At 58.7% G+C, this 26413-nt stretch overlaps 1 protein-coding gene across 1 annotated transcript in view; it reads left to right on the top strand.

Annotated features, from left to right (window-relative positions):
• ATP2B4 (ATPase plasma membrane Ca2+ transporting 4) overlaps positions 1-26413 on the top strand; it is a 43675-nt gene that overhangs the window by 4857 nt on the left and 12405 nt on the right. Inside the window, exons 2-17 of the mRNA XM_034069926.1 lie at positions 12081-12500; positions 15663-15860; positions 16597-16854; positions 17564-17689; positions 17782-17907; positions 19491-19526; positions 21011-21172; positions 21257-21471; positions 21563-21805; positions 21911-22152; positions 22405-22639; positions 23553-23732; positions 24350-24437; positions 24546-24652; positions 25495-25686; positions 25799-26012. Of these exons, the coding sequence (XP_033925817.1) occupies positions 12305-12500; positions 15663-15860; positions 16597-16854; positions 17564-17689; positions 17782-17907; positions 19491-19526; positions 21011-21172; positions 21257-21471; positions 21563-21805; positions 21911-22152; positions 22405-22639; positions 23553-23732; positions 24350-24437; positions 24546-24652; positions 25495-25686; positions 25799-26012 (2818 nt within the window). The 5' untranslated portion in view covers positions 12081-12304. The remainder of the gene's footprint in view (positions 1-12080; positions 12501-15662; positions 15861-16596; positions 16855-17563; positions 17690-17781; positions 17908-19490; positions 19527-21010; positions 21173-21256; positions 21472-21562; positions 21806-21910; positions 22153-22404; positions 22640-23552; positions 23733-24349; positions 24438-24545; positions 24653-25494; positions 25687-25798; positions 26013-26413) is intronic.

Raw genomic sequence — 26413 nt, 5'->3', positions numbered from 1 at the left:
CCTCGAGCATCCTCCTACCTCATCACCCCCTTTCTGCAGGGTTAACCCCCCAGCTCATCACTGCCCTATGGGAGAGCAAAGGCTCCGGCTGTGGCATTCGGGTGCCTGGTGATGCTCCCATGAGCGTGGCACCTGGGCAGAGCCGGCTGCATGCGAGCCCTGCCGTGACATCCTGCTGCAGCTGCCAGCCGGCAGCGTGTGCCGAGCTTCCCGGCATTCCCAGCCCGCTCCCCCCGGCATTCCCAGCCTGCTCTGGAGGGGCAGCCCCGTGGGCACGTGGCTGAGCTGGGATCCGGTGTGGGCTCTGGGATGGAGGCAGGCCTGGAGTGACCCAGCCTGGGAGGGAGATTGTGCTGAATGGGAACCTGGTTAAATATTAGAGCTGCCTATGGAGAAGGGAGAGGTTGGATGGAGGGAGGAAGGGGTTTGCAGAGAGACATCAGGGGAGAGCTGAGAGCAGCTCCAGGGCCTAAAGGGGCTGCAGGAAAGCTGGAGAGGGGCTTGGGACAAGGGCCTGTAGGGACAGGCCAAGGGGTATGGCTTGAACCTGCCTGAGGGGAGACTGAGCTGAGCTCTGAGGCAGAAGCTGTTCCCTGTGAGGGTGCTGAGGCGCTGGCACAGGGTGCCCAGAGCAGCTGTGGCTGCCCCATCCCTGGCAGTGCTCAAGGCCAGGTTGGACACAGGGGCTTGGAGCAGCTGCTCCAGTGGAAGGGGTCCCTGCCCGTGGCAGGGGTTGGAGCTGGAGGAGCTCTGAGGTCCCTTCCAACCCATTCCATGGTTCTATGGCTCAGTGACATGCTGTGTCTGTGGCTGGTGCCGGCAGCCGGTACCACCAGGCTGGCAGCGGCAGAGCCTGATGGGATTTGCTGTGGGGCTGGAGCAGGGCTTGAATTGTGCCTTGTGAGGGTCGCATCCCTGGTGCCAGCAGCGCGCAGGAGGGCAGCTCCAGCACCATCCCACCTCTCTGCATTACTCAGTGCCGGGGGCTTATCCCGTGTGCGGGCAGAGCTGGCAGCGAGTGCCTGGGGGTGCTGGGGGAAGGAAGCGTGGGGTGAATCAGCTGCAGGAGCTGGGACCAGGAGCTTGGCTTGGAGAAGCTGGGAGTGTGGCTGGATCATTCCGGGGTGTCCTGGTGCAGACGTGGCTCTGAGTCACCGCATCCTGCTTGGGGAAGTGCAGGGACCCACAGCTCCCATCCGAGCATCCATGAGGGGTCTATGGGTGCTCACCCGTTCCTGGGGGGAGCAGGGCTGTGCTCGTCACCCTGGGGCACATCTGGAGCTGGGGGGACCCTTCCTACAGGCAGTGTCCCATAGAGCTGTGATGGTGGGAAGCTGCCCAGCCTGCATTTTCCGGTGTGACTGGTGCTGCCTATTTTGAGTTGTCCGAATGAAGCTTGTCTCAGTGATGTCTTCTGAGGTTTATTTGAGGGAGGAGGCCTCAAGGGTGTTATTTCCCAAGTGATGAATGGTTCTGGAGCCTGACCCCAAAGGGGCCGTGTGTCCGAAACACACAAAGGGAAGGACAGAGGAGCTCAGTGTGCCCTGGCGGTTGATTCCTCTTGGAGAGCTTCAGGGAGTACCTGGGGGTGTTTCCTAAGCCTTTTCCTCATGGGGGAAGGAGGAATCAAGCAGCCAAGACCCATTCACCTCCCCATGGGGGAGAACCAGCTGCATATCCTCATTCCGCTCCCTGCTGCAGCATCCTCGGGATACACTGCATCCCTGGGAGCATCCCGCCTGGCTGCTCCATGGAGGATTAAATCCATGGGCTGCTCTTCCTAGGGCAGTTTGAATTCCTTGGCGTGTGCAGCCTATGGGATGGCAGCTCCCTGGGTGAAAGGGGCTGCTTTGCCTGCTGGAGCCATGGGTCAGGGAGCTGCTGGTGGCTCTCTGGGTACCCAGTGGATGCTCAAAGCCTGGGTCCCCTTGATGCAGCCATGGGCCTTGCTCTGGTGAGCCCAGATCCTTCTGCAGTGTGCTCCGGCTCCATATCCGCCCTTAAACCCTGTTGTGCTAACTCCTGACCCCGCTGCCTTTCATCTCTTTCCATTCATTGCTTCCCTTCTTGGTGTTGTTTTTCCCACTCTTTCCATCTCTCCCTGCCTGTGCCTCCTCTCTGTGCCTCTGCTCATCTTCCATGCCTCTGGTCCCGCCTGGCTGGGCAGCAGCTTGGGCATCCCACACTCCTTTACCTGGGAATGGCCCTTCCTCTTCCTCCTTCCCTTCCCTTAGCATCTGTGTGTTTCCCTGCAGGGACCAGCCGGGGGATCCTCTCCTCCTGCAGTTGAACGTGAAATGCATCCAATCCTTGCAGGATGCTGCAGTTTGTGCTGGTGCTGTGTGCAGGTGTCCTCTGCTCCCCAGGGCAGCTGCAGCTGCAGCAGGAGGCTGGAGGTGTTTCCTGGCACTGTGCTTACGGGACTGTCCCTTTTCCCTTTGGAAAGGACAATGAGGGATCCTCCCTTCCTCCTCCTGCTCCCCCCACACGCAGCTGCCTGCACAGCCTGGCTCCAGCTCATTGAGGTGATGGCTTTGGGCAGAGCACTGCTGAGAAGGGACCCAGAAGAGCAGGGAATGGAGGGGCCTCCCCAGTGGTGTAGGTGGTGCTGGGGGACCCCGGATGGTGCTGGGGGACCCTGATCCGAGCAGGCTTCCCTGGCAGTGAGACTTGATTGCTGTATTCCATTGCTTTTGTACTGCAGAGACTGAAACCACTTGCTCTGACCCTGCCTGGGGTCATGGTGCAAGAGGCCGATGGGGAGGATGATGATGGATCCCACAAGGGGATGCAGGCTCATTGCAGGCAGCACAGCTGCCTCCTGTACCTGGCTGTGGTATGAGCTGTATTCCCTGTGGATCGCTGTGCTCCATCCCTCCATCCGCTGCTGGCTGCCAGCAGTGCCCCTAACACCGGATTGCAGCAGTAATCTCTGCCCTATCGCTGCTAAAGCTGCCATTTATCCCCAGATTAGTGCTGGGGCTCAGATCCCACCTCCCTAAGCGCTGGCCATGGGCAGGGAATGTGGAAAGCTTCCCACCGCTCCATGTCCAGCGCAGTGCGGAGCGGCCGGTGTCCGGCTGTCACCCGGGGTGACCCTGGCCTGTGCCATGCAGGGCTGCTTTGTTCCTGTTGCTTGGAATCTGCCGGCCTGGCTCTGGGCACTGCTGGGCTCTGAGCCCCACTGTACAATTGGGGTGTCCTTGTCCTTGTTGTACCTTGTCCCAGCTCTTAAACAAGGGATGCTGCTTGAAGCAGAGCTCAAGCCAAGCTTGGGAATCTCAGCATCGTCACAGGCTGGACCCCAGGGGGGGTGTTTTAGGGGGGCACCATCTCCAGGCTGCCCTCTCCCAGCAGGGTGAGGTGGGATTTATGGGCACAAAGGATGCGCTGGAGGGGGTAGAAGGCACCATCCCACTCGGAGGGATGCAGGAAGTGGGAACCTCACCAGCGCTGGCACTTGAGGAAAGGGATATCCCAGTTTCCCAGTTGGGAGCCTCTGGGGCGTTGCCTGAAGCTGGAGGGAGTGCGTGGGGTTGGAGACGCTGCATAAACAGGGTGGCAGGTCAGGATGGTGCTGGGTGCCTGCGGCACGAGGGTGTGTGCCTGCATGGAGGTGCGACAGGGCCGGGAATGGTGGTGCTGGGGATGGCAGTGCCCAGCACATCAGGGCTCCATTGCTGCATCCATAGCATTGGATTGGGTCCTGTTTTGGGGTGCAGTGGCTGGGAGCGGATGTGCTGTATCCATGAGGATGCTGGTGCTGTCGGCACAGAGCGCTGCAGCAAACACCTCTTGGCAAGGGCTCAGCCTCCATAGGGCGACCTTTAAATGGATTGGCACTTAATTAAACACGGGAGCAGTGTTAAAATGCATTGACACCTTGTGTAGGCAGAGGGCTGGATAAGGCCAGGAATGTGTTGGCTGCCTCTGGATTACCTTGGGGCTGTGGCTGGCGCTTCTGGGAAGCGCAGCTCTAACAAAGAGGCTTTGACGGGCAGATCCCATGCGTGTGTTCCCCATCCATCCTGGCACGTCCCCTCCTGGGTGCCCCCAAAGCATCCATGCAGTGGGATGCAGCCATGGATGAGTGGGAGAGCCAGGCCTGGAGTGGTTGAGTGGGATGTGTGTCCGTTTGCCTGCTGGCTCCTGGTCTCCTCCTTGGCATTGCACACCCTGTGCGTGCAGCTTCGCTTCGGTACCCATCTCTCAAGCAGATCCCTGCTATTGACATCAGTAACCAGCTCTCCAGCCATGGGACATGTGGTGATGTGGAATGGGATGCATTTGCCTTCCTGCACCACTCTGCCTTATCCCAGCAACTGCCTGGGATGAGCTGCTCCTTCCCTGCCCCTCCCCGTGCTCTCCTGCCCATCTGGCTGTGATTTCCCTCTTGTGCTCTGCCCACATTGGATCTCCCGATGATGCCAAGGGGCTTTTGCTCTGCAAGGGTCTCATTTGGTGCCCGGGATGGAGGCTTTCTTCCCTCGGATAAATACTGCCCTTCGGTCCTTCTGCGTCTCTCCCTCCCTCCCTTTAATTAGACTTCTTACTGCATGGAACAGTTTGCAGTTATATATGGAAAACAGCCTACACTTTCCCAGGAGCAGGGCATGTCGGGAAGGGAAACGGGAGCAGCCGGCGCGCTCTCCCTGGGAGCTCCTGTGTTTTTCCTATCGCAGACACGCTTTTCCCGGCTCTATTCCTTAACCCTTTGGAGCAGGAGGGTCCCCACAATCCCCCTGTCAGTGACTCACCCCCTTCCCCTGGAATTCCCCTCTCTGCTTGGACTTTTGAATGGGGAAGCATGGATTTGAGGTCCAGCGCCACGGATACCTCCTAGCCGGGATCATGGGGGAAGGTCTCCAGTGCCCAGCACATCATCCATCCGGGATGTGATCCAGAGCAGGACTGCGCGGGAGCCCTTGGAGCTGGGTTGGTTGGGAGCTGTGGGTGCTGGATCCGGGGGCATCCATCCTGTCCCTCGTGTGGTGAGGGCGGCTGGAGGGATGCTTCCATCCCCAGCCCTTTGCTGTGTCCTCATGGCTGGGATCTGAGCATTGGGTCAGCCCTGTGCTGGCTGCTATGGGGTGGCTGAACTCGATGGGGTTCTCCTGTAGAGCATCCCAGCTTTGGGGGACCCCACTCACCGCTGTGCTAAGTCACCGATGGTCCATGTGGTGTCAAACAAGCTCTGCTCCCCCTGCCTCAGTTTCCCTGTTGGAACAAGAGGGTATTTCTTCGTTCTTGCTGCTGGTTTGGGTTCTGCATTGGGGTTTTTCCTCTCTGCCACACTAGGCAGGAGCAGCTCATTGCGATGCTCCCATTGAGGTTGGTGCTGTGCTCCCCCAGAGACCCAAGGGCTCAGCCTCTCCTCCCGCTTCCAGAAGCTGATGCTTCTCCAAGCTGCTGCTGGGAGGAAGTGACTGGGCCTATTTTAAGCCCCCGGGGATGTTCAGGGTAGGAATCCCCTGTCCCTGTGTAATACTGCTATAAATACCCCTGTACCCATGTGTCCTGCCTGGGTGCTGTTTGCTGGGGAGGCTCCTGGTGCTCTCTGGGTCTGTTATTGCCTGCTGGTTTTCACTGGGTTTCAAGCTGAAGAGGATGGAGAAAGGTGGGAGTTGGGAATGCCGGGATCTCCTCCCTGCTGAGGGCTGGGAGAGCGCTGATGCTGTGCTCAGTGTGGTGCTGCCCCGTGTGTGTAAGGAGGAGGGATGCGTGGGGAGATGAGTCCCATTGGAGAGCATCTGCATCTGGTGCTGGGCTGCCCCATCTGATGGTGGGAGCCAGGAGAAGCTGCGTGGGGATGGAGCATCTGCAGGAGGATGGGATCCCAGCTGCCCATCCCAAGGGATCATCGGTGTCATCTCCCTCCTGCAGCAGGGTGCTGAGACCAGTGAGCATCTGGGTGTGCTATGAACTGGGAGGATCCAGGTTGGTTGGAGCGTGGGGCTGGGATGTGCCGGTTGCTCAACATCCATTAGGTGCTGCAAGAGGAGTTTGAGAGGTGGAGTCCCAGGCCTGGTTTGCTGCCTTATCTATCATCATCCCTATCTATCCTCATCAAGTCCTGCTCTGCAGTCTTGAAGTCACCTAAATCCCAACCCCTTCCCTCTGTTCCTTTGGTCTCGTTCGCTTGTTTTAGGCTGTAAACCCAGCACAAAGACAAGCCCAGGGCTGTGTCTGTGGTGGGGCTGATGTGTTCCATGGGGGAAGCTGATGGGAGCTCCTTGCCCTGCACACCTCTGCACTGGGGCATTGCAAAACACACTGATGGGAAGGGAAAGAGTGAAGAGTTGCCCAATGTGATTCCTCATTGCCTGGTACCCACCGTGCTCCCGGTTGGGGTGTGAGGATCCCGTTTCATGATGCTGTGAGAGGGAGCAGGGATGAATGAAGCCTGGTGCAGGGTCCATGGCAGCCCTGCCAGGGGTGCAGGGCAGCAGGTATGTGCTGGCTGGGGTTTGCTCTCTGTGCTGCTGCATTCCTCCACCGCCTGTGCTACCTTGTAAAGCACAACAGGATAATGAGAGGAGCGGGGCTGATGTAGTGCAGGCGCCGCGAGGAGAGAAATACCAAGGCCTTAGATGGAAACATTCCCCTTGACAGCTCGCCTGGAGACTCCCTCCTTCCCTTCCTTTTCCCACTTCCCTGGAATTCCTCTGCTGCTGCCCCCTCTGGCTCAGGGAAGCCCCGGGGCTGAGGGCAGATTCCTGAGCCCACAGCACCCACCAGGGCTCTGGCAGCTGATGGCTTTTCCATGTGGATGTGAACAGATGCATGGGGATGCAGTGGGGTTTTGGGGACCACGTCATGGATCGCGGCGTGCTCCACGCCCCCGCAGCTTGCCCTGTGTTCTCCTGCCTCCAGCCCCTTCCCTGCCTCTCACAACAGCTAATTGCAGCCCCAAACCTTTTCCTACCTTCGTTAGGAGGTTATTCGTTAAATACCAGGGAAAATGGAGCTGTAATTAGTGGGCTGATGGCAGCTGCTCGTGTTCCCTGCGGAGCGGCCTGCAAGGAGGGATGCTCTCTCGGAGGTTGCCTTTGCTTGCCTTTCACTGGTGCTTTCCACAAAGCCTTGGTCCCCAGTGTGTGGCTCAGAGCTGCCTTTTGGTCCCCAGCCCCTGGTGACAGAGGAGGAGGATGGTGTAGCACTGCTTGGGCAGGGCGATGCTCTGGTTTCTTCCTCATCCATAGAATCATGGACTGGTTTGGGTTGAAGGGACCTTAAAGCTCATCCTGTTCCAACCACCTTCCACTAGAGCAGGTTCTGCTCTAAGTCTCCCCAGAGCCTTCTCTTCTCCAGGCTGACCCCCCCAGCTCTTACCCTGTGCTGGTGTTCATGCTTGGTGCCAGCCAACCCCATCCCAGTGAGGTGATGCCTTGTTGGGGACACGAGGGCTGCTTCATCCCCTTGCCTGTGTCTCCTTGTTCCCGATGTTCGCTCCCATCTGCGGGAAGCGTGTTCCTGGGCACAAGGTGTAGGAGAACCACTCCAGTTCTGGGGGCTGTGGTGATGGTGCCATCGGGACCAGCAGCTCTGAGCCTGCCTCTGTGTGTGATGGCATCACCCTCGCCTGCAGGAACCAGGTGGATTCTGCGTGTCCCCACTCACTGAGGGTGCATAGGACTCAGCTGGGGACTGGGACTTGAGGTTGTGCCCTGCATGGATGCAGGAGGAGGTGATGCTGCCTTTCCATGGGGGTAGAGTGGGAGCAGCCTTGAGCTGGCTCTGGCCCTGCAGCACATTTGCACTGGGGTTGGTGTCTGTGGGTGCAGCATCAGCCCTGCCCTGTGCTCTGTGACTTGGTTACCCCTGGGTTGCCACCAGCACTTCCTGGGTGTTTGCAGCTCCTTTACCACCTCCAGTGTGTGTTTAGTTCCCCCCCCCCCCAGTCTTGTAAGATGAAGGCTGAGAGATTCTTCCCCCTCGTTGCAAGGATTGCTCAGACAATGAAAGGGAGATGCCCAGAGAAGCTGTGGCTGCCCCATCCCTGGCAGTGCTCAAGGCCAGGTTGGACACAGGGGCTTGGAGCAGCTGCTCCAGTGGCAGGGGTTGGAGCTGGAGGAGCTTTAAGCTTCCTTCTCACCCAAACCAGTCTGGGATCCTGGGGTGCTGCTGTCACTGGGGTCTCCCCCATCCCAAGGCTCTCCCACCCCCATAGAGCATCCTGTGGTTGGTGTCACGGGGGGGGCTTCCTCTTGATGGGTGCTGGGGTGGACCCATTGGGAAGGGAAATGCCCCTGGGGCAGCCCCAGGCTGCTGCTGGGGTGGAGGAAGCGGATGCTGCAATGGGAGGAAGAGGTAAGGTCCTGTGGGTGCTGCAGGTCCCTGCCCGGGTCGTGGTACCCAGGGCCTGCAGGAAGGAGCACAGGAGGATGCTCGTGTTGCAGGGAGAAGGGACTCGGATCCGGTTCCCTCATGCTGCTGGTGCAGGATGCTCTGAGTTCTCTGTTTGGCGTATTCCAGCCTGGCTTTCCCTCTTCCACCCTCCCCTGTTTGAGGCATGGCCCTGCTCTGTGCTGTCAGTGTGGACGGTGCAGGTTCCCACACCACGACCTACTCTGGCATCCGTGATCCTGCTCCTCCTCCTTGGATGTGAGCGAGCACTGGTGGAAGCTCAGCCTCTCCATTGGAGCTTTCCATTTCCAAAGGGAAAAATCTTAAACCCAGGCAAGGAATGGGGAATTTTGGGGGTTTGGGTGTTTTTTTCCCCTCTCTGCTTGGCAACATAAGCTGCATCCCTGACAGCTTTACATCGAGTTTACCATGGCAACCTACAGGAGACCAGCGTTTCCAATGCCCCATCCCTGAAGTGGGAGAGGAGATGAGCCCTGGTGGGTGCTGTTGAGGGGCTGGGAGTGAAGGATAGCGAATGGGATGGCCTCTGGTACTGCTGCAGCCAGGCACATGCTTGGGGAATGGGATAAACTGTGCTCCACATGGTCTGAGGGTTGCTCGATGGGCCTGATCCTGCCTGGTGAGCGGGTGGGATCTGTGGCTCTGGGCAGGGGATGTTAATGGCTGGTGTTGCTCTTCCTTAGCCTGGTGCTTCCTGCCCTGGATGCTGGGAGATGTCCAGGCTGGAGCGAGATGCAGGAGGAGCTGAGGTGGGAATTTCCCTCTCCTCCATGGGTGTAGAACCCAGAAGAGCTTGCTCAGGGCTTGCTCCCTCGCTGGTGCTGTGCTGGGGTGAGCAGGATGGTGCTCACCATGGATCTGAGTGTGCAGAGCTGAGAGGATTCATGCCCTTTCCTCCTGGCCCCAGTGCCCAGGCAGCATCTACAGCCTGGTGTGTGCCGGGTGCTGCACCACACAGCCTAGTGTGGCTGAAGGTGTCACACATGGCATGGGTTAGGTACCCCTTGTCCCTCCGAGCATCCTGCTTCCCTGTCCTTCATGCTTCCTCCTTGTGTCCCACTCCGGTGCCAGCCTGTGGCCGTGTTCCCAGCCAGGACAAGGTCTAATGTGGCTGTTTATTATTCCGGGCAGGTTTGTCTGCAGCACCACATCCATCGGCTCCGCTCCTCGCCAGCCTCTGCTCCTTCCCCCGGCCCATGGAGCAGGAGCATCCGTGTCCTTCACACTGCCACCTCCAGACTGCTCCTCGCCTGCAGCCACCCTTGTCCTGCTCAGGGATGCTCTTTGGGGGTGATAATGCATCGCTTGGGGGTCCCATGCAGCCATTCCCACACAGGGAGTCAGGCTTTTCATGGGTGCTCCCCTCTGGGCTGTGTTTTCCTGCCCTGGTTCCTAGGGGACCTCAGGGAGGACCCTTCTGCCTCTCCAGTGCCCGGGGGCTCTGGGAATGAGTTACTGGAGTTGGGGACAGGTTGCTGGATGCTGCTGGAGTCATTAGGAGCTCATTGGAGCGTTGGCTGTTAGGGAAGGCTGAGTGCAGCGCCCTGATTGCCTGGGATGGATGCTTCCAGCCCCTGATTCCTGTGGATCAGGAGCAGGTTCATGCTCTGACCCCAAACGGGGCTGGAGGAGGATGCTCAGAGCAGACAACAGGAGCTTTCCTCCACCATGGTCCCTCCTATCATTAGAGCAAGCCCCTGGGGCTGGCACTGCTGGAAGAGCTGGGAATGGGCTGGTGATGGTCCGTGAGCTCCTCCAGGGGTAATTATGGCCTAGGCTCTACAGTGTTAATTAACTGTCTTTCTCTTAACCTCTAAGCTCTCATCAGAAGTTCTTGGTTGCTATGAAAGAGGGGGGAAAATGAGCGTGTTGAGGTGGGGGAATTAGCTTTTTACTCTTAAGCAGCAGGAGTCTGTTTAATTGGACCTGTCACCTCCTGCCCCCCACTGCCAGCAGCTTCGTGCCTCTAAAACATAGATGAGTTCAGCTCCATGAGGAGCCATGGGGTGACCGGGCTGGGCATGGTCAGGGATGCTGGGTCAGGGATGCTGGGTCAGGGATGCTGGTGAGCTCTGCCTTATGGGGCAGCAGCAATGCTCTGCTCAAGGTGCACATTTGGGTGCCCCAGGAGCTGCAGTGCATTGAGGGGAGGATGTCCCCTGTGCTCCCCATCCCTTTGCTGCCTGCAGTTAGTGAACAGGGCCCTCCTGCAGTGATGTCCCTGAGGTTCCGTTGGTGCCCGTTGCCTCCTGATAACACCAAGAGCCGCCCTGGGTGTTGCTGGTGGGGTTGGAGCTCCCCAGGACCAGGGTGTGCAGGGAGGGGGGTGCAGAGCTGGTGTGCTCAGGGCTGGAACTGGGAGTGTTGGTTGCAGGGTGCTGTTGGGATGGTCCCATGGTGGTCTGGTGAGTCTGGGACGGCTGGCGCAGCCCCTGTGCTCCTGGGAAGCAGTGATGGATGGTTTCCCTCCTCCTTCCCATCTCCTCTGCTTGCTCTGTTGCCTCTGATCCTGCCTCGGTGCTGATGCTGTCTCAGTGACCGTTCCCCTTTTGTTACTCATTTATATTGCTCTAGGAAAGGTTTCATTTCCTCTCCATAAAGAGCCTCCCTTGCAGGCTCTTTGCCTCTGTAGTGCTGCAGAGGTGCCTGGGAGCATCACTGCTGCCATCGGAGCTTGCATCAGAGGAAGACTTTGCTTTCCCCCTCTGACCAGAGCAGCTCCCCCTCCAGTGGACCCCTTCCATAGAGCAGCTGCTCCAAGCCCCTGTGTCCAACCTGGCCTTGAGCACTGCCAGGGATGGGGCAGCCACAGCTTCTCTGGGCACCCTGTGCCAGCGCCTCAGCACCCTCACAGGGAACAGCTTCTGCCTCAGAGCTCAGCTCAGTCTCCCCTCTCTTGGGCAGGTTCAAGCCATTCCCCTTGGCCTGTCCCTACATCCCTTGTCCCAAGCCCCTCTCCAGGTTTCCTGCAGCCCCTTTAGGCACTGGAGCTGCTCTCAGGTCTCCCCTTCAGGAGCCTTCTCTTGTCCAGGCTGCCCCAGCCCAGCTCTCTCAGCCTGGCTCCAGAGCAGAGCTGCTCCAGCCCTCGCAGCAGCTCCATGGCCTCCTCTGGCCTCGCTCCAACAGCTCCACATCCTAAAATTCCCATCATAAAACCCTTTAGGCTGGAAAAGACCCATAAAACCATTGATTCCCACCGTTAACCCAGCACCTTTTAGCAGCTTCCCTGCTTCCTGCCGAATGATTCACTGATGGAAGGTCTGGGTGCTGTGGTCCCATCCTGTCGATGCCATGTCTCGGGATGCTCCCTCCTACCTGCGGTGTTCCGGTGCTCCCGTGCAGGAAGCAGCTGTTTTCCACTGCCGAGGTGTATTTTTAACCCCGGTGAATGGGAGCATTCCTATGTGCTGTGGGGCCGGGTTTGAGTGAAGAACCACCTGGGAGCTCTTCCTGCCCGGCCCCCGCGCTGCCGATGGTTTTCCCTGCACTCAGACACCCCACACAGCCCAGGCCGAGCCTATCCCAGCTCTCTCCCAGCCCAACTCCTGCTCATCCAGGTCCTATGGTGACCTCCAGGGCTGGATGAGCATAAAGGTGCCTCTAAACCACACTCCTCCTGGTGGGTGCCCATCCTTGGGTCCTGCTCCATCCCATGTGCTTACGAGGAGACCTTCCGATGCTGATATTTTTGTTTCCCATCCTTGTTTTTGCAGCTCCAGTTGCTGTGGTATCCAGGGAGCCCTCCTCCTTCTGCAGGAGATGCACGCTGGTCGTTGCTAAGGTCACCTCCGCGGTAACATGCACATCCTGTTTACACCTTTATCCGGAGAAGTTGGGCTCGGATAGAGGCACCTGCTTCACCCCAGGGAAGGGGCATCCCGAGCATCCCCTCAACAGAGCCTCCAAGGAAGGTGCTGCAGGAGCCACCGGCCCCAAGATGACGAACAACGTGGCCGACCACCACCCTGGGAACTCGGTGGCTGAAGGCAACCATGAGGGGGACTTTGGTTGCTCCATGGTGGAGCTCAGGAACCTCATGGAGCTGAGGAGCGCCGAGGCGGTCGCCCGGCTCAATGACTCCTATGGCAGTGTGCAGAACGTCTGCAAGAGGTTGAAGACGTCGCCGGTTGAAGGTAAGGGGCTGTCCTGTGCCTGGGGACCACTTGCTTGGGTGCCTCTGGGATGGAGCTGGTGGCTCAATGTGGTCCCATCCCAAGCCTTGTGGGATGCGTCTGAATGGAATAGTCACTTGAGGTGGAGAAGGAGGTAAAAGAAGAAAGCATCTTCCCTAGGAATCCCCTGAGGCATAGCCTGGAGCCCTGCATCCCCTGGATGGATGGAGGGATGCAGGCAGGGATGAGGAGCTGATGGGGCATAAGAGGGATGTGTGGGAGCTCCTCTCTGCTGCTGCCCCCCAAGTCAGGACCAGCCGTTCCCCCATATAATAACAGTGCTAATGGAGGGCTGTGTGTGCTGGGGGTGAAGGAGAGTGTGAAGGTAGCAGGGGCTGTGTGGAGCTCATCCCTTACCAGCGAGCAGGCGCAGGCCCTGGGTGCCTGTGGGTGTCTTTGCACCCCTTCCTTGGCATTGAAAGAGGGGGAGAGAGCCCCTGCTTACCTGGGCTTGGGAACAGGATGCGGCCCCAGGGTGCTGTGTGGGCTGGGGGCTGTGCCTCGGCGCTGAGAACCCGGTGTTATTCTTAGTGCTGTAAGCTGGGGATTAGCGTGTTTCCCAGCTGTGAGCGGGACCGGGAAGGAGAGACAATATCGGGATGTCATTAGACAAGGGGGGGGAGTCCCGGTGGAAATACCAAGTCCAGGTCACAAAACAATGTGCTTGGCCTTGCCAAAGGGGGAGCGGGATCCTAGGGGCTGGGACGAGAGGGGAGGGGAGGGAGAGGACCCAAAAGGCTCAGCCATAGGCCCTTGGGAAGGCTGCTCCTGGATCCATGTGCTGCTTCCAAGCGCTATTGGGAGTTGCTGTGTGTGGTGCTTCCAGTGCATCCCTGCCTCACATCCCTGCCTCTGGAGCTTTGCTGTGTGTCCCAAGCATTGTCCTGTTGAGCACTGAGAGCAAAGAAAGGTGATTTCCTATAAGCTGGGATTTTTAGGAAGGGAGTTTTAGGCCTGAGTCACCTCTGTCTGATCCCATTGGAGTGAGGTGTTCGGCTCCAGCTGTGCCAGGGCTGTCTATGCTGTGACACCCAGGGAAACCCCAGCAAGGCTGGAAGCTGCAGGCTGGAGCATGTCCCTGCCTCCGTGCATCGCTGGGATCGGGAGTGGGATCCATGTGGGGTGTGTGTGCAGATGGGATTCCCCAGCTGGGGTGTAGGGAAAGATACGGAATGTGGGGAACAGCAGCCACATCTTAGCATGTGCAGTGTGGGATCTGTGTGTGAATTCCCCCATGGGATAATCTGGGTTGGGAGGGACTTTGAAGCTCATCCAGTCCCATGGGCAGGGACCCCTTCCACTGGAGCAGCTGCTCCAAGCCCCTGTGTCCAACCTGGCCTTGAGCACTGCCAGGGATGGGGCAGCCACAGCTTCTCTGGGCACCCTGTGCCAGTGTTCATGGTGTGAAGGGTGAAGGTTTTGCCACCCAAAAGCAGCTTTCCCAGCCTGCAGGGGCTCTGATGCAGGGGGGTGTTCTTCTGCTGTCCCTTGTGGTCTCCATCCAAAGCTTCCCATCCACCTCCCCACTACCGGGTCCCCCCAGCCCCTGCAATGGCACTGGGTGGGAGGGATTTGCTGGCAACCTGGAGCCACGGTGCCCATAGCATCTGCTCTTTGCAATAGGGTGAACTGGAAGCCCCAGCACCTCCCAAACTGCCCCAGGAGGGTGTGGGAGCTCTGGGGTCATGCCTATGGATGGGACATAGGCTTTGGAAGGAGCCACGTGTCCAACCTTCCATGCCCTGTGGCAGCATCCCCAGCCCTGGCGTGAGTCAACCCGCAGCAGTTAGCCACATTTTCCATGCATCCGGCTGCAGCCATTGGGATGGGTGGGAATGGGGCTGGGAGATCCCAGTCACTGTGGGGTGGGGACTGGGCACTGCTCCAGTGCATCCCCTCCCTGCAGCCCGGCTGTAGCCGCAGCAGGAAATGGGATGCATGGAAGGGGAAAGGGATTCATCCGGATGCTTCCTTCTGGATGGGATGGCAGAGCTGGTCCTCCTGGGAGGGCATCGCTGCCAGGCTGCTCCAGGCACAGGGATGCATCCCGGGCCCCTGCCCAGTGCATCTCGGGAGCTGGCAGCAGCCCCATGGGCCATCTTAAGGTGGAGGGAGCTGGGGGGGCTCCGTGCAAGCCTTGGTTAAGGTGGTGCTGGACAAGGGGGGGCTGTTCTCACCTGGGACCCCATCGGCTTTGTAATGGCTTTTAAATGCAGGAGGTGACCAGAGCAAAGTGTCTGCAATTGCTGGCCCATGGCCTGGGGTGGGAAGGCTCCTGTGCCCCCCTTTCCAGCCCCCTTTCCCCCCCCTTTCCTCCCCCCTTTCCCCCCCCCTTTCCTCCCCCTTTACCCCTCCCTTTCTTCCCCTTTCCCCCCCCTCTCTTGCACCGTGTCAGTGATGCTTGGCTGAGCTCAGAGACTCTCCCATTGCACCAGGTCGGTCCCCTTGGAGCTGGCAGGAAAAGAGTGAAGGCTGCTTTGCCCCCCTCTTTCCCCGCTCTATCCCCCCTCTATCCCCCTCTATCCCCCCTCTATCCCCCCTCTATCCCCCCTCTTTCCCCCCTCTTTCCCCCCTCTTTCCCCCCTCTTTCCCCCCTCCTTTCCCCCCTCTTTCCCCCCTCTTGCCCCCCTCTTTCCCCCCTCTTTCCCCCCCTCTTGCCCCCCTCTTGCCCCCCTCTTGCCCCCCTCTTGCCCCCCTCTTGCCCCCCTCTTGCCCCCCTCTTGCCCCCCTCTTGCCCCCCTCTTGCCCCCCTCTTGCCCCCTCTCCCCACGTCCATGGGGCCTGGCTGAGCTCGCAGACTCTCCTGCTGTGCCTGCTCGGAGCTGGCAGGAGCACAGGGATCAGGTGGCTCCAGCGGCTCCGGTGCCAGATTTACGGCTAATTTGATGCCGGCTGTAAACAAGCCGGGCAGTGCCAATTGGCATTAACCGGCACTCGGGCCCTCGCTGTGGCTGCAGCACCGGGGAGAGGCGCCTCATCCTGCCCTGCCTGCTCCCTGCCCCATGGGGGGACAGGAGCCGAGCACTGCATCCCCTCTGCCTGCTCCCCATGGCCCTGTGCAGGCAGGGAGCTGCTCCCTGCCAGGGGGGGGTTTGTTCCTATCTCCATCTCTCCCCTCTCCAGGCTTGTCCGGGAACCCGACGGACCTGGAGAAGAGGCGACAGGTCTTCGGGCAGAACTTCATTCCCCCCAAAAAGGCCAAGACGTTCCTGCAGTTAGTGTGGGAAGCGCTCCAGGATGTCACCCTCATCATCTTGGAGATCGCAGCCATAGTCTCCTTGGGGCTGTCCTTCTACCACCCGCCGGGTGGTGACAATGAATGTGAGTCCCCTGTGGTGGTGGTGGGGCTGCTTCGGCTCCCGAGCAGGAGCAGGGCTTGGGATGGAGGCTGTCTCTGGAAGGCCTCCATGTGGGTCGCTATAATGCAGATGGAGCTGGGAGCCACTTCTCACCCTTCTCATCCTTGGGGTCTTTGGTGTGGTCGCATCCAGACACTGCATTGATGGATGTGTCTGGGCACAGCCGGCACCATGGCACAGCTTGGAGCTGTTCCTTGCTGCTCTCCCAGAAGAGATGCTCAAAGAGCAAGAGCCCATCCAGTCCAGTGGCTTCCCAAGTCCATGGGGCTTCCCTTTGGCTTTGGACATGAAAGGACAATGTTGGCTGTCCCCTGGTAGCTCCAACTGTGACACCCACATGTGGCTGGGCAATGGTGTTGGATAAGTTTCTCCTCCCTGGTGCTGGAGGAGCCAAGCAGGGATCCAGAGATGCAGGGAGATGGTGACTTACTCAAGGGTCAGGGAGCAGAGGGAGGGCTGAGTGCTCCAACTGGGAATAGAAGCCGGTTGTCCTGCCTCTTTCAGCCCAACTTTTGCTACACATGAGAAGTAGAAAGAAGAGGTGAAAACTGGAAGGAATCAGATGCCTCCAGGGATGTGAAACCCCTCTGGTGGGAGCAGGGGAAGCCCTTGGAGCAGCTCAGGGAGGAGTAATTGTCTCTATTCATGTGTTACTCAGTGGGGAGCAGGCACAAACGGGGTTTCTCCTCCGCCTGCAGTGTGTGGCCAATCCACGGGTGGTGTGGAGGACGAGGGCGAGTCGCAGGCCGGCTGGATCGAGGGGGCAGCGATCCTGTTCTCGGTCATCATCGTGGTGCTGGTGACTGCTTTCAATGACTGGAGCAAGGAGAAGCAGTTCCGGGGCCTCCAGAGCCGCATCGAGCAGGAGCAGAAGTTCACGGTCATTCGCAAGGGGCAGGTGATCCAGATCCCGGTGGCGGAGATCGTGGTGGGAGACATCGCACAGATCAAGTATGGTGAGTGGGGATGGATGGGGCTGCTCCTCTGCTTCAGAGCCCTTTTGCCTTGAGGAGGGAGCGTTGCCTCCTCCAGTGGTTCTATTCTGCAGCATGCCATGGCAGGAGCAATGGGAGATGCTGGGGAGGTGATGGAGCTCTGCTCACCTTGCTGGAGCTCAGCCAGGCTCTGCACACAACGTTGGGCTGCTTTAGTGACCTGTGGGACTCAAAAAGGATTCCTGTCCTTGTTGGTGAACCATCCTTTAGGAAGGAGATGTAGCCCTTGGGCTAAACTAGGTCGGGCTCCTTGTGTACCAGGGGGAATGCTCATCCCATGCAGCTCCTGGCAGGAAGGAGATTGGTCCAACACAGTCTTCGTTTTCACACAGAGCTTTTCCCTTTTGCCTTCCTTGGCTGGTGTAATGTGTAGCAGTTTGGGTGGACTGGGAGGCTTTGGGCTGTTGACTCAGTCGAACCAGACGGGAGAAGCACTGATTGAGCAGGAGTCCTCCCAACAAATGCCTTCCTACATCAGGGAAGATTTGGGGCCCATTGGATATCATCTTATAATAGCCATCTGTCTTCAAACACCCATCTGCTGCCTCTCCCCTCTCTAGGTTTGGTCTGAGATCGAATTCTGAGTCCTTTTGCTGATACACAGAGCATCCTTCCTGCACTGGGGTGGGCAGGGTGAGCTGTGCTGACCCCCTCTCTGCTCCTGTCCTAGGTGATCTCTTGCCAGCGGATGGGATCCTGATCCAGGGCAATGACCTGAAAATAGATGAGAGCTCCCTGACCGGGGAGTCAGACCAAGTCAAGAAATCCATGGAAAAAGACCCCATGCTGCTCTCAGGTGAGGAACTGCCAGGGGTTTGTGCTGGGGTAGGCAGGAGATGGGATGTGGTGCTGGTGTCCTGTCTCACCATGGCCTCCCTGCTGTGCCAGGTACCCATGTGATGGAGGGCTCTGGCAGGATGGTGGTGACTGCTGTGGGTATCAACTCCCAGACAGGAATCATCTTCACTCTTCTGGGTGCAGGAGAAGGAGATGAGGAGAAGAAGGTGAAGAAAGGTAAGGAGATCCATTGAAGCTGCCTTTTCCTTCCTGTTGCCTTTCTCCCTTCCTGGGAAGCATCCACTGCTGTGTGTCAGGCTGCCCCCCTCTGTGGGGTGTGTGTTAGTGCCCATGGCCCAGGCAGGTATGGTGAGCTCTGGAGGTGCAGGGGGATCCCTCCCTGCTCCCTGAGGAAAGCCTCCAAGCACCCAGACCTCGGCTCCTTTGGACGTGGCTCCAACTGTCTGTTGCCAGCAGCCATAGCCTGGGGTTATGGGATGGGAGGGGGGTCAATGCTCAGTGGCCGAGAGCGATGCCCCACGGTGCTCATTGCGCAGCCTTGGTGGGAAGGTGAGTCCTGGTTGTCCACAGGGGGATAGAAACCCATCCAGAACCTTGAGACGATCTCTGCTGGCATCCCTGAGCTCCCTGGTGATGGAGGCAAGAGGGGAAGGAGGGTTGGGGAGCAGCCCGGCAGGCTGAGGTGCTCCTCGTTGTGCTGGGACTTGATGCCTTGGTGCTCACATCTCACTGCTTATTGCCCTGCTCTGTGCCAGCTTTAAAGCCAGCATCGGCACAAGCCAGGTTGCGGAAGCTCCTGCTCTTCCCTGTGGTGCTGTGCTCATTGGGAGCAGCCGTGAGGTGCAGGGAGCTGGCAGGAGGGAGCTGCTGGCGGCAGCACCAGGGAGCCCTTCCCGGGATGTGATGCCAGGTGGGGGGAAGCATCCGGATCTGCTCCAGGCTGTGTCTGTGCTGGTTCCTGCAGCTCTGCTCACCCAGGCCGAGCAGCTGCCTCCCATCGCTGGCACAGGGAGTGGAGGAGCGCTTGGGGTTTAGCTGCCAGCTTGGAGGTGGGAGTAAGGGATGAGACGTGGGAATGGTGCTGGTGTGGGAACAGAGGCACCCAGGCTCGGTGCTTTCCCAGCCTTTGAGCTCTGTCACTCAGCCCCACAGCAAACCAAGCTCTGTCACTCAGCCCCACAGCAAACCAGCTCTGTGCCTTGCAGCCCTCGACTGGGGAGTGAAGTGGGGCAGGGGCTTCACCAGCTCATCCCCTTCATGGTGCCAAGGGATGATGGGGAGTAGGTGCGTGAACCCCTTGTCACTCCAGGCTGGCTTCAACTGCAGCGGCCCCATGTTGTATATAGGCACACGGGGCACCCCCTTGCCCATCACACATTTGGGGGGCAAAGCCCCTCCCTCGGGGTGTCCATGGCAGGGGACAAGGCTGTGCCTCCTGTGTGGATCCACCTGCACCCACAGCAGCAGGAGGTAGGGAGCACAGTGCCTGGCATGTGCTGCATGAGGACAAGCTCTGCTGTGTGCTTCCCTCTCTCCAAAGGTCTGAGACACCACTGGGCACCCTTGGAAGCAGGAGGTGCTTTGCAGGTGGGGAAGCCTGAAGCCTTAGGGATGGGGGTGCCTATGGGAGCACGGGGCGCTCCGGAGCCACAAGCTATGGACCGAGTGTGGTGCCAGCAGAGAGCTGAGCCCTGTGTGTGGATCCCATCAGAGCAGGGCTGGCCCTGGGCTGTCCCAGCAGCTGGATGATGACCGTGGGTCCATGTGCTGAGCCCTCCACCCTTTCTCTCTTTGAACAGGTAAAAAAAGTGGAGCCCCCGAAAATCGCAACAAAGGTAACCAGCCTCTCCATCCTTTGAACCAGCACCACACTAACTACTGAGCATTCCTCCTTCCTTCCTTCCTTCTTTCTTCTCATCAGTCTGTGCTCTTTGCTGCTCCGGCAGGACTCTCGCCTCGTTGTCCTGGGAGAGGGTGCAGTGGTCCCGTGGCCAGTGGCCCCAGCATGGTGCCCTCTGGTACCCACCACAGGGCTGTGTGTAGCTGGGATGGGGCTGGTCGGCTTTCCCCAGGGCCACGTTGCCCTGCATAGGGCAGAGCTCTTGTGCAGGAAGGACAGGGCTTTTCCAGCAACCTGGACCACCAACAGAGCATCCCTTTATCACCCATGTTGACACGGGCCTGGCAGTGCCCCTCGGAGGCTGTGCCTTTGCAGGGCTTGTGTTTGGGGAGAGATATGGGTCCCCTGCTGCTGTCTGTGGGGTGATGTCCCATGGGGCCTGGCCAACGTGACGGTTGTACCCTCTCCTCCCATGGCCTCGACTCCGTGAGCGTCTCCTCGCCAGTGTTTCTCACCCTGTTCTTTGCAGGCTGTGGAGGAAGCCCATCCCTGCACCTCTCTCTCCACCTCTCTCTTTCTCTCTCCTCTCAGCAGTTTGAGTTGCTCTCCTTCCCGTCAGACTGTGTCCGGGTGCTTGTTCTGTCCGTGTCGGGTCTGTTGTAACCGTGGAGGTGTCCGATGTGGAGCTGCTGGAGCTACCGGGGTGACTCCAGCAGCAGCAGCAGCAGCCAGGAGGGGACAGGTCCTGGGGGGCCTGCAGGCAGCTTTTGAGGGGGGGTTCCCACCCTCTTCCCATCCCTCTCCAGAACTTCCAGCTGAGCTGGGTCTCCTGGTGCAGACCTTCACCTGGACCAGGCCATTATAGCCACTGAAAGTCCGGCTGTCCCGGGTCCTAAAGACGTGATGGATGGCTCAGGGCTGGGATCCAAGGAGCTGCTCACTCCTCTTCAATCTCCATCCCAATGGCTAACCGTCCCCCTCCATCTCACCCCGTCACTCCCCTGGCAGGCGATTGCTGCTGAGCTGCCCACAGGGCACTGCACAGGTGGCACTGGGAGGGACTGGGGATGCTCATCAGGAGACTGGGAGCACTGGAGGCTCTCTGGGGTCAGCCCAAAAGGCTTCCCCATCTGCTGCAGGGTGCAAAGCACCCATAGGGGAGGCTAGAAGAGACCTGCTTCCACGCCAGACCCTGGCCAGACCCTTGCAGTGCTGCCTTAGAGGTGTGACTGGTGCCAGTGTCAGCTCTGAGGATCCTTTATCCATAGGGCTGGGGTAGATAACAGAAAACTGCCCCATAAGGAAGAGGCAGGGCCCCGGGACAGGAGGTTTCCATGTGCTCGGATGCGTGTGTCGTCGGGAATGGTTCTTGTTCTGGGTTTTCTCTCTCTCACCACCATCTTTCTCAGTGGTGTCCCAGAGGTTTTCCTGGTCTCTCTCCTATTCACACGTGGTGTCTTGTTTTACCCTGGGCTGTAGCTAAAACTCAGGATGGTGTGGCCTTAGAGATCCAGCCCCTGAAGAGCCAGGAAGGGGTGGAAAATGAGGAGAAGGAGAAGAAGAAGGTGAAGGTGCCTAAGAAAGAGAAGTCTGTTCTGCAGGGGAAGCTCACACGCTTGGCAGTCCAGATTGGGAAGGCAGGTAGGTGGCCTTCCATGAGCTGTCCCCTTGCTGTCCCCTTGCCTGGCATCCCCTCACCTCCTGCTCTGGCTCTGCTTCCCCCAGGGCTGATCATGTCAGCCATCACGGTCATCATCTTGGTGCTGTACTTCGTGATCGACACGTTTGGGGTGCAGCGGCGGCCCTGGCTGGCAGAGTGCACCCCCATTTACATCCAGTACTTCGTCAAGTTCTTCATCATCGGGGTCACCGTGTTGGTGGTGGCTGTGCCTGAAGGGCTCCCGTTGGCAGTCACCATCTCCTTGGCCTACTCGGTGAAGGTGAGGCCATGGGGCAATGGGGTTGCCATGGTTATGATGAGGGATTTCAAGGCTTTGGGCTCTGACACGCCTGTTGTGGTACCTGTTGCAGAAAATGATGAAGGACAACAACCTGGTGAGGCACTTGGATGCGTGTGAGACCATGGGCAATGCCACTGCCATCTGCTCAGACAAGACGGGCACGCTCACCATGAACCGCATGACAGTGGTGCAGGCTTATGTGGGGGATACCCACTACCGCCAGATTCCTGATCCTGAAGCCATCCTGCCCAAGACCCTGGACCTCATTGTCAATGGTGTCTCCATCAACTCAGCTTACACATCCAAGATCCTGGTGAGTTGGAGAACTGCAACCTTGTGTGCTGGTCTTCCCACCTGCAGCTCCCATCCTGCTCTATCCAGGTTTGGCATGTGTTTCCCTTTCCTTTTTCCCCTGCAGCCACCCGAGAAGGAAGGGGGGCTACCCCGGCAAGTGGGGAACAAGACCGAGTGTGCCCTGCTGGGTTTCGTGCTGGACCTGAAGCAGGATTACCAGGCTGTGCGGAACGAGGTGCCAGAGGAGAAGCTCTACAAGGTCTACACCTTCAACTCGGTGCGCAAATCCATGAGCACGGTCCTGAAGAACAGCAACGGTGGCTTCCGCATGTACAGCAAAGGAGCCTCCGAGATCATCCTCCGCAAGTAACCATCCTCCTTCAGCACGCTGGTCCTCTCCCCATCCCATGGGCTTTAGGCTGAGATGCACCAGGGAGCTGTTTGGGGGGGGATGCAGGGTGAAGGATGCCCAGTTCTGGAGCAGGGAGGTGCTGCTGTGGGATATGTTTAACTCTTTTAGGGTGACTTTGGGAAAGGGATGGGGAAGCTGGGTGACTGGGGGAGCAGATGCTGGCACCATGTGCTCCTGCCTCACCCTCCATCCTGCTCCTGCCTTAGGTGCACCAAGATCCTGGACAAGAACGGTGACCCCCGGGTGTTCAAGGTGAAGGACCGGGATGAGATGGTGAAGAAGGTGATTGAGCCCATGGCCTGCCATGGGCTGCGCACCATCTGCCTGGCGTTCCGGGACTTCCCTGCTGATGCTGAGCCCGACTGGGACAGTGAGAACGAGATCCTGTCTGACCTCACCTGCATTGCTGTGGTGGGGATAGAGGACCCTGTGCGGCCAGAGGTACTGAACCTTCTCCATCCTGGCTCCTCTGCTGCCATCTCTGAAGTACCCCAGGCTACCAGCTCCATCCTGCTGGCGTTTCTCTCCCCTGCCTGCCCAGAATGGCCTGGTGGCAGGGTGTTTCTGCCCACTCTTTCCCCCCATTGCTAACAGGGGTTTAGTGCATTAGGGTTCTACACCACTTGAGGGCTGCAGAGAGGCACCATACAGGGGCAGTGGGGATTTTGGAGTGGGACAGGGCTGATGCAGCTGGTTCCTCTCACACAGCTCCGCCTCTGCTGGGGCAGGCAGCTGGGCTAATGCAATAAGCCCTCCAATACCTGCCTCCTGATTACATTTTGGAGCTTGCCCCCACTCTCCTGCCTTGCTGCATCTTTCCTGATTAGATGTTCAAGTATCTGGGGCTGGGAATTGCATTACAGATGCCCCGTCTGCACCAGCTCTGGAGGCCACTGATTCAATTTGCTAATTCCTCACTAATATCCTCTTCCCCCACCACTCTGTAATGGCTAAACCCATTAGTGCTGCTGGAGCAGGGTGGCTCAAGTGCCCCCGTTGTGATGGATCGCCTGGCCAAGGCCTGGCGCCCAGCACCGCAGCATGATGGGGGGAGGCAGCGAGGTTGCCTCCCCCTTGGTGCTGGAGGAGCTGCTCTGGACAGGCACATGAGGCTGGGAGCAGGGCAGGCATCTTCTCCAGTCCCCAATGGCTTTCCCTTGATGCTTATGCTGGTGCTGGAGGGGGATTTGTTGGTTCAGCATCTCGTCCGCAGTGTGAGCACTGAGCTCGGGGTGAATGCAGGTTCCTGACCCCACCAGGGCCCCTTCCAGATCCTTTTAGGGAGGATGGGAGAGGAGCTGCCTGTTTCAGGGGATACTTTAAGCATCCAGACCCATGTGTCCTTGTCCCCCAGGTGCCAGATGCCATCCTGAAGTGCCAGCGTGCTGGCATCACGGTCCGGATGGTGACTGGGGACAACATCAACACCGCCCGTGCCATCGCCACCAAGTGTGGCATCCTGCTGCCAGGGGAGGACTTCTTGTGCCTGGAGGGGAAGGAGTTCAACCGCCTCATCCGCAATGAGAAGGGAGAGGTGGGAGAGCAGCCCTGGGGGGGGGGGGGGTTCCTCTTATCTATGGGTAAATGCAGCTGGTCCCTCTGCTTGCTGGGATCTGTACCCAGTGCAACTGAATTATCTGGGTGCTTGGAGGTGGAGGCTCTGTCTTGTCACAGCATCATAGAATGGTTTGGGCTGGAAAGGACCTTAAGATCATCCAGTTCCAGCCCCCTGCCATGGGCACGGATGCCTCACACTAGGCCATGTCACCCATGGCTCTGTCCAGCCTGGCCTTGAACACTGCCAGGGATGAAGCATTTACCACTTCTCTGGGCACCCTGTGCCAGTGCCTCAGCATCCTCACAGTGAAGAACTTCCTTATCTCCAGCCTGAACTTCCCCTGTTTCAGTCTGAACCCATCACTCCTTGTCCTATCACACTGGTCCCTGATGCAGAGTCCTTCTCCAGCATCCTTGTAGCCCCCTTCAGACACTGGAAGCTGCTCTGATGCCCATCCTTGTGGCTTCCTGTGGACTCACTCCAACAGCTCCATGTCCTTCCATGAGGACACCAGAACTGCACGCAGTGCTCCAGGTGGGGCAGAAGGTTCCAGGGGGGCTCCTGCCCCTTCTCACACCTGCTTTGTCCTGCAGGTGGAACAGGAGCAGTTGGACAAGATCTGGCCCAAGCTGCGTGTGCTGGCGCGCTCCTCCCCAACAGACAAGCACACGCTGGTGAAAGGTGAGCTGCTGCCTCCCACTGTCTCATCCTGCTCTGCACGGGGGCTTTTGCAGCCCAGACCCTGCCTTTGGGGCTTAGTTTCCTCTCAACTGCTTATCTCTGTTCCAGGCATCATCGACAGCACCATTGGTGACCAGAGGCAGGTGGTGGCTGTGACTGGGGACGGGACCAATGATGGCCCAGCTCTGAAGAAAGCTGATGTTGGGTTTGCTATGGTACGGATGGGCAGTGGATTTCCCACTCTCTTTGGGTGCAGAACTAATGGCACACTTGGTTATTCTCATATTTCTGGATTAGCGGAACTTGATTTGGAGGTTTGGTTTAATTCTCATTAAATGCATAGCAAAAGATTGATGGAAAGCACTCAGTGGGATGCTGCCTTACTGGGCTCCTCCATCCCAGCTGCAGGGACCACGTCAAGCTGCAGGTACCATGATCCTTGCAGGGACCTTCCTGGCCCTGGTGGCTGAGCTGTGGGGTCAGTAACTCACCCAGTGAGCCACCATGGCATGGTTCATCCCTGCAGCTCTTCATCCAGGCTCTTCACGTGCAGGAGCAGCCCTGCCATGGGGCCAGGCACTGAGCTTTGCTGGGGGCAAAGTGCTGGACCTCCAGAGAGTGGGGAGCAGAGGGGACATGGCACAGCTCTGTCCAGCTGCATCTGAAGCTCACACCCTGCAGCAGCAGCCTGGGTGTCCCTGCCTGAGACAGAGCCGGCTCTTTATGAGCCTCAGTGCATTCAATCACTGCAAAGCAAGCGCCTCTGTGTGCCAGCAGGGAGAAAAGCAGCGAGCTCAGCTCCTGCACAACAAACGTGGCCAGTGTGGGGCTGAAAAGCAGCAGTGACCCAGAGCCCATGTGTGTTCTTGAAGGCTTCACTGCTACAGAGCCTCTGCACCCCTGGGTGCTGTGGTAGAACTCACTGTCAAACACAGGATGGGCTCTGGCTCCTCTGGCTCTGGTGGGTTTCTCTCTTGGGAAGAAGCAGAGCCAGGCAGATGCCAGGCATGGAGCTTGCTCCATGACTCACCCCTGTGCTTTCTCCCTGCTCCTCAAGGGCATCGCAGGCACGGACGTGGCGAAGGAGGCTTCGGACATCATCCTGACGGACGACAACTTCACCAGCATCGTCAAGGCAGTGATGTGGGGCCGCAACGTCTACGACAGCATCTCCAAGTTCCTGCAGTTCCAGCTGACTGTGAACGTGGTGGCCGTCATCGTGGCCTTCACGGGGGCCTGCATCACGCAGGTAAGGGGGTGCTGGGCTGGGTGGGAGGAGAGCGGAGGCTCCTGTGACACCAGGAGGGAGAAGAGGGTGGGTTTGGTGGTGTGATGTGTTCTTCCCCCCATTCTCTCTGCAGGACTCGCCGCTGAAGGCTGTCCAGATGCTGTGGGTGAACCTGATCATGGACACCTTCGCCTCCTTAGCCCTGGCCACAGAGCCCCCATGTGAGTCCCTGCTGCTGCGCAAGCCCTATGGCCGCAACAAGCCGCTCATCTCCCGCACCATGATGAAGAACATCCTGGGGCATGCCGTGTACCAGCTCGCCATCATCTTCACACTGCTCTTTGCAGGTGAGCTTTGAGGCCCCAACAAACAGGATGATGGTCAGAAAGGGGCAGATGTCCCAGCCCTGCATCCCTTGTTCTCTGTGGTCACTCGGTGGACTTGTGTTGGCCAGGACAGAGCTTATTTAATCATAGAACTATGGAATGGTTTGGGATGGAAGGGACCTCAAAGCTCCTCCAGCTCCAACCCCTGCCACGGGCAGGGACCCCTTCCACTGGAGCAGCTGCTCCAAGCCCCTGTGTCCAACCTGGCCTTGAGCACTGCCAGGGATGGGGCAGCCACAGCTTCTCTGGGCACCCTGTGCCAGCGCCTCAGCACCCTCCCAGGGAACAGCTTCTGCCTAAGAGCTCAGCTCAGTCTCCCCTCGGGCAGGTTCAAGCCATTCCCCTTGGCCTGTCCCTACAGG

The sequence above is a fragment of the Melopsittacus undulatus genome, chromosome 16 (assembly GCF_012275295.1).
Source record: "Melopsittacus undulatus isolate bMelUnd1 chromosome 16, bMelUnd1.mat.Z, whole genome shotgun sequence".
Lineage (NCBI taxonomy): Eukaryota > Metazoa > Chordata > Aves > Psittaciformes > Psittaculidae > Melopsittacus > Melopsittacus undulatus.
The sequence above is the reverse complement of the archived record's forward strand: the minus strand, read 5'-3'. Positions and strand labels throughout refer to the sequence as shown.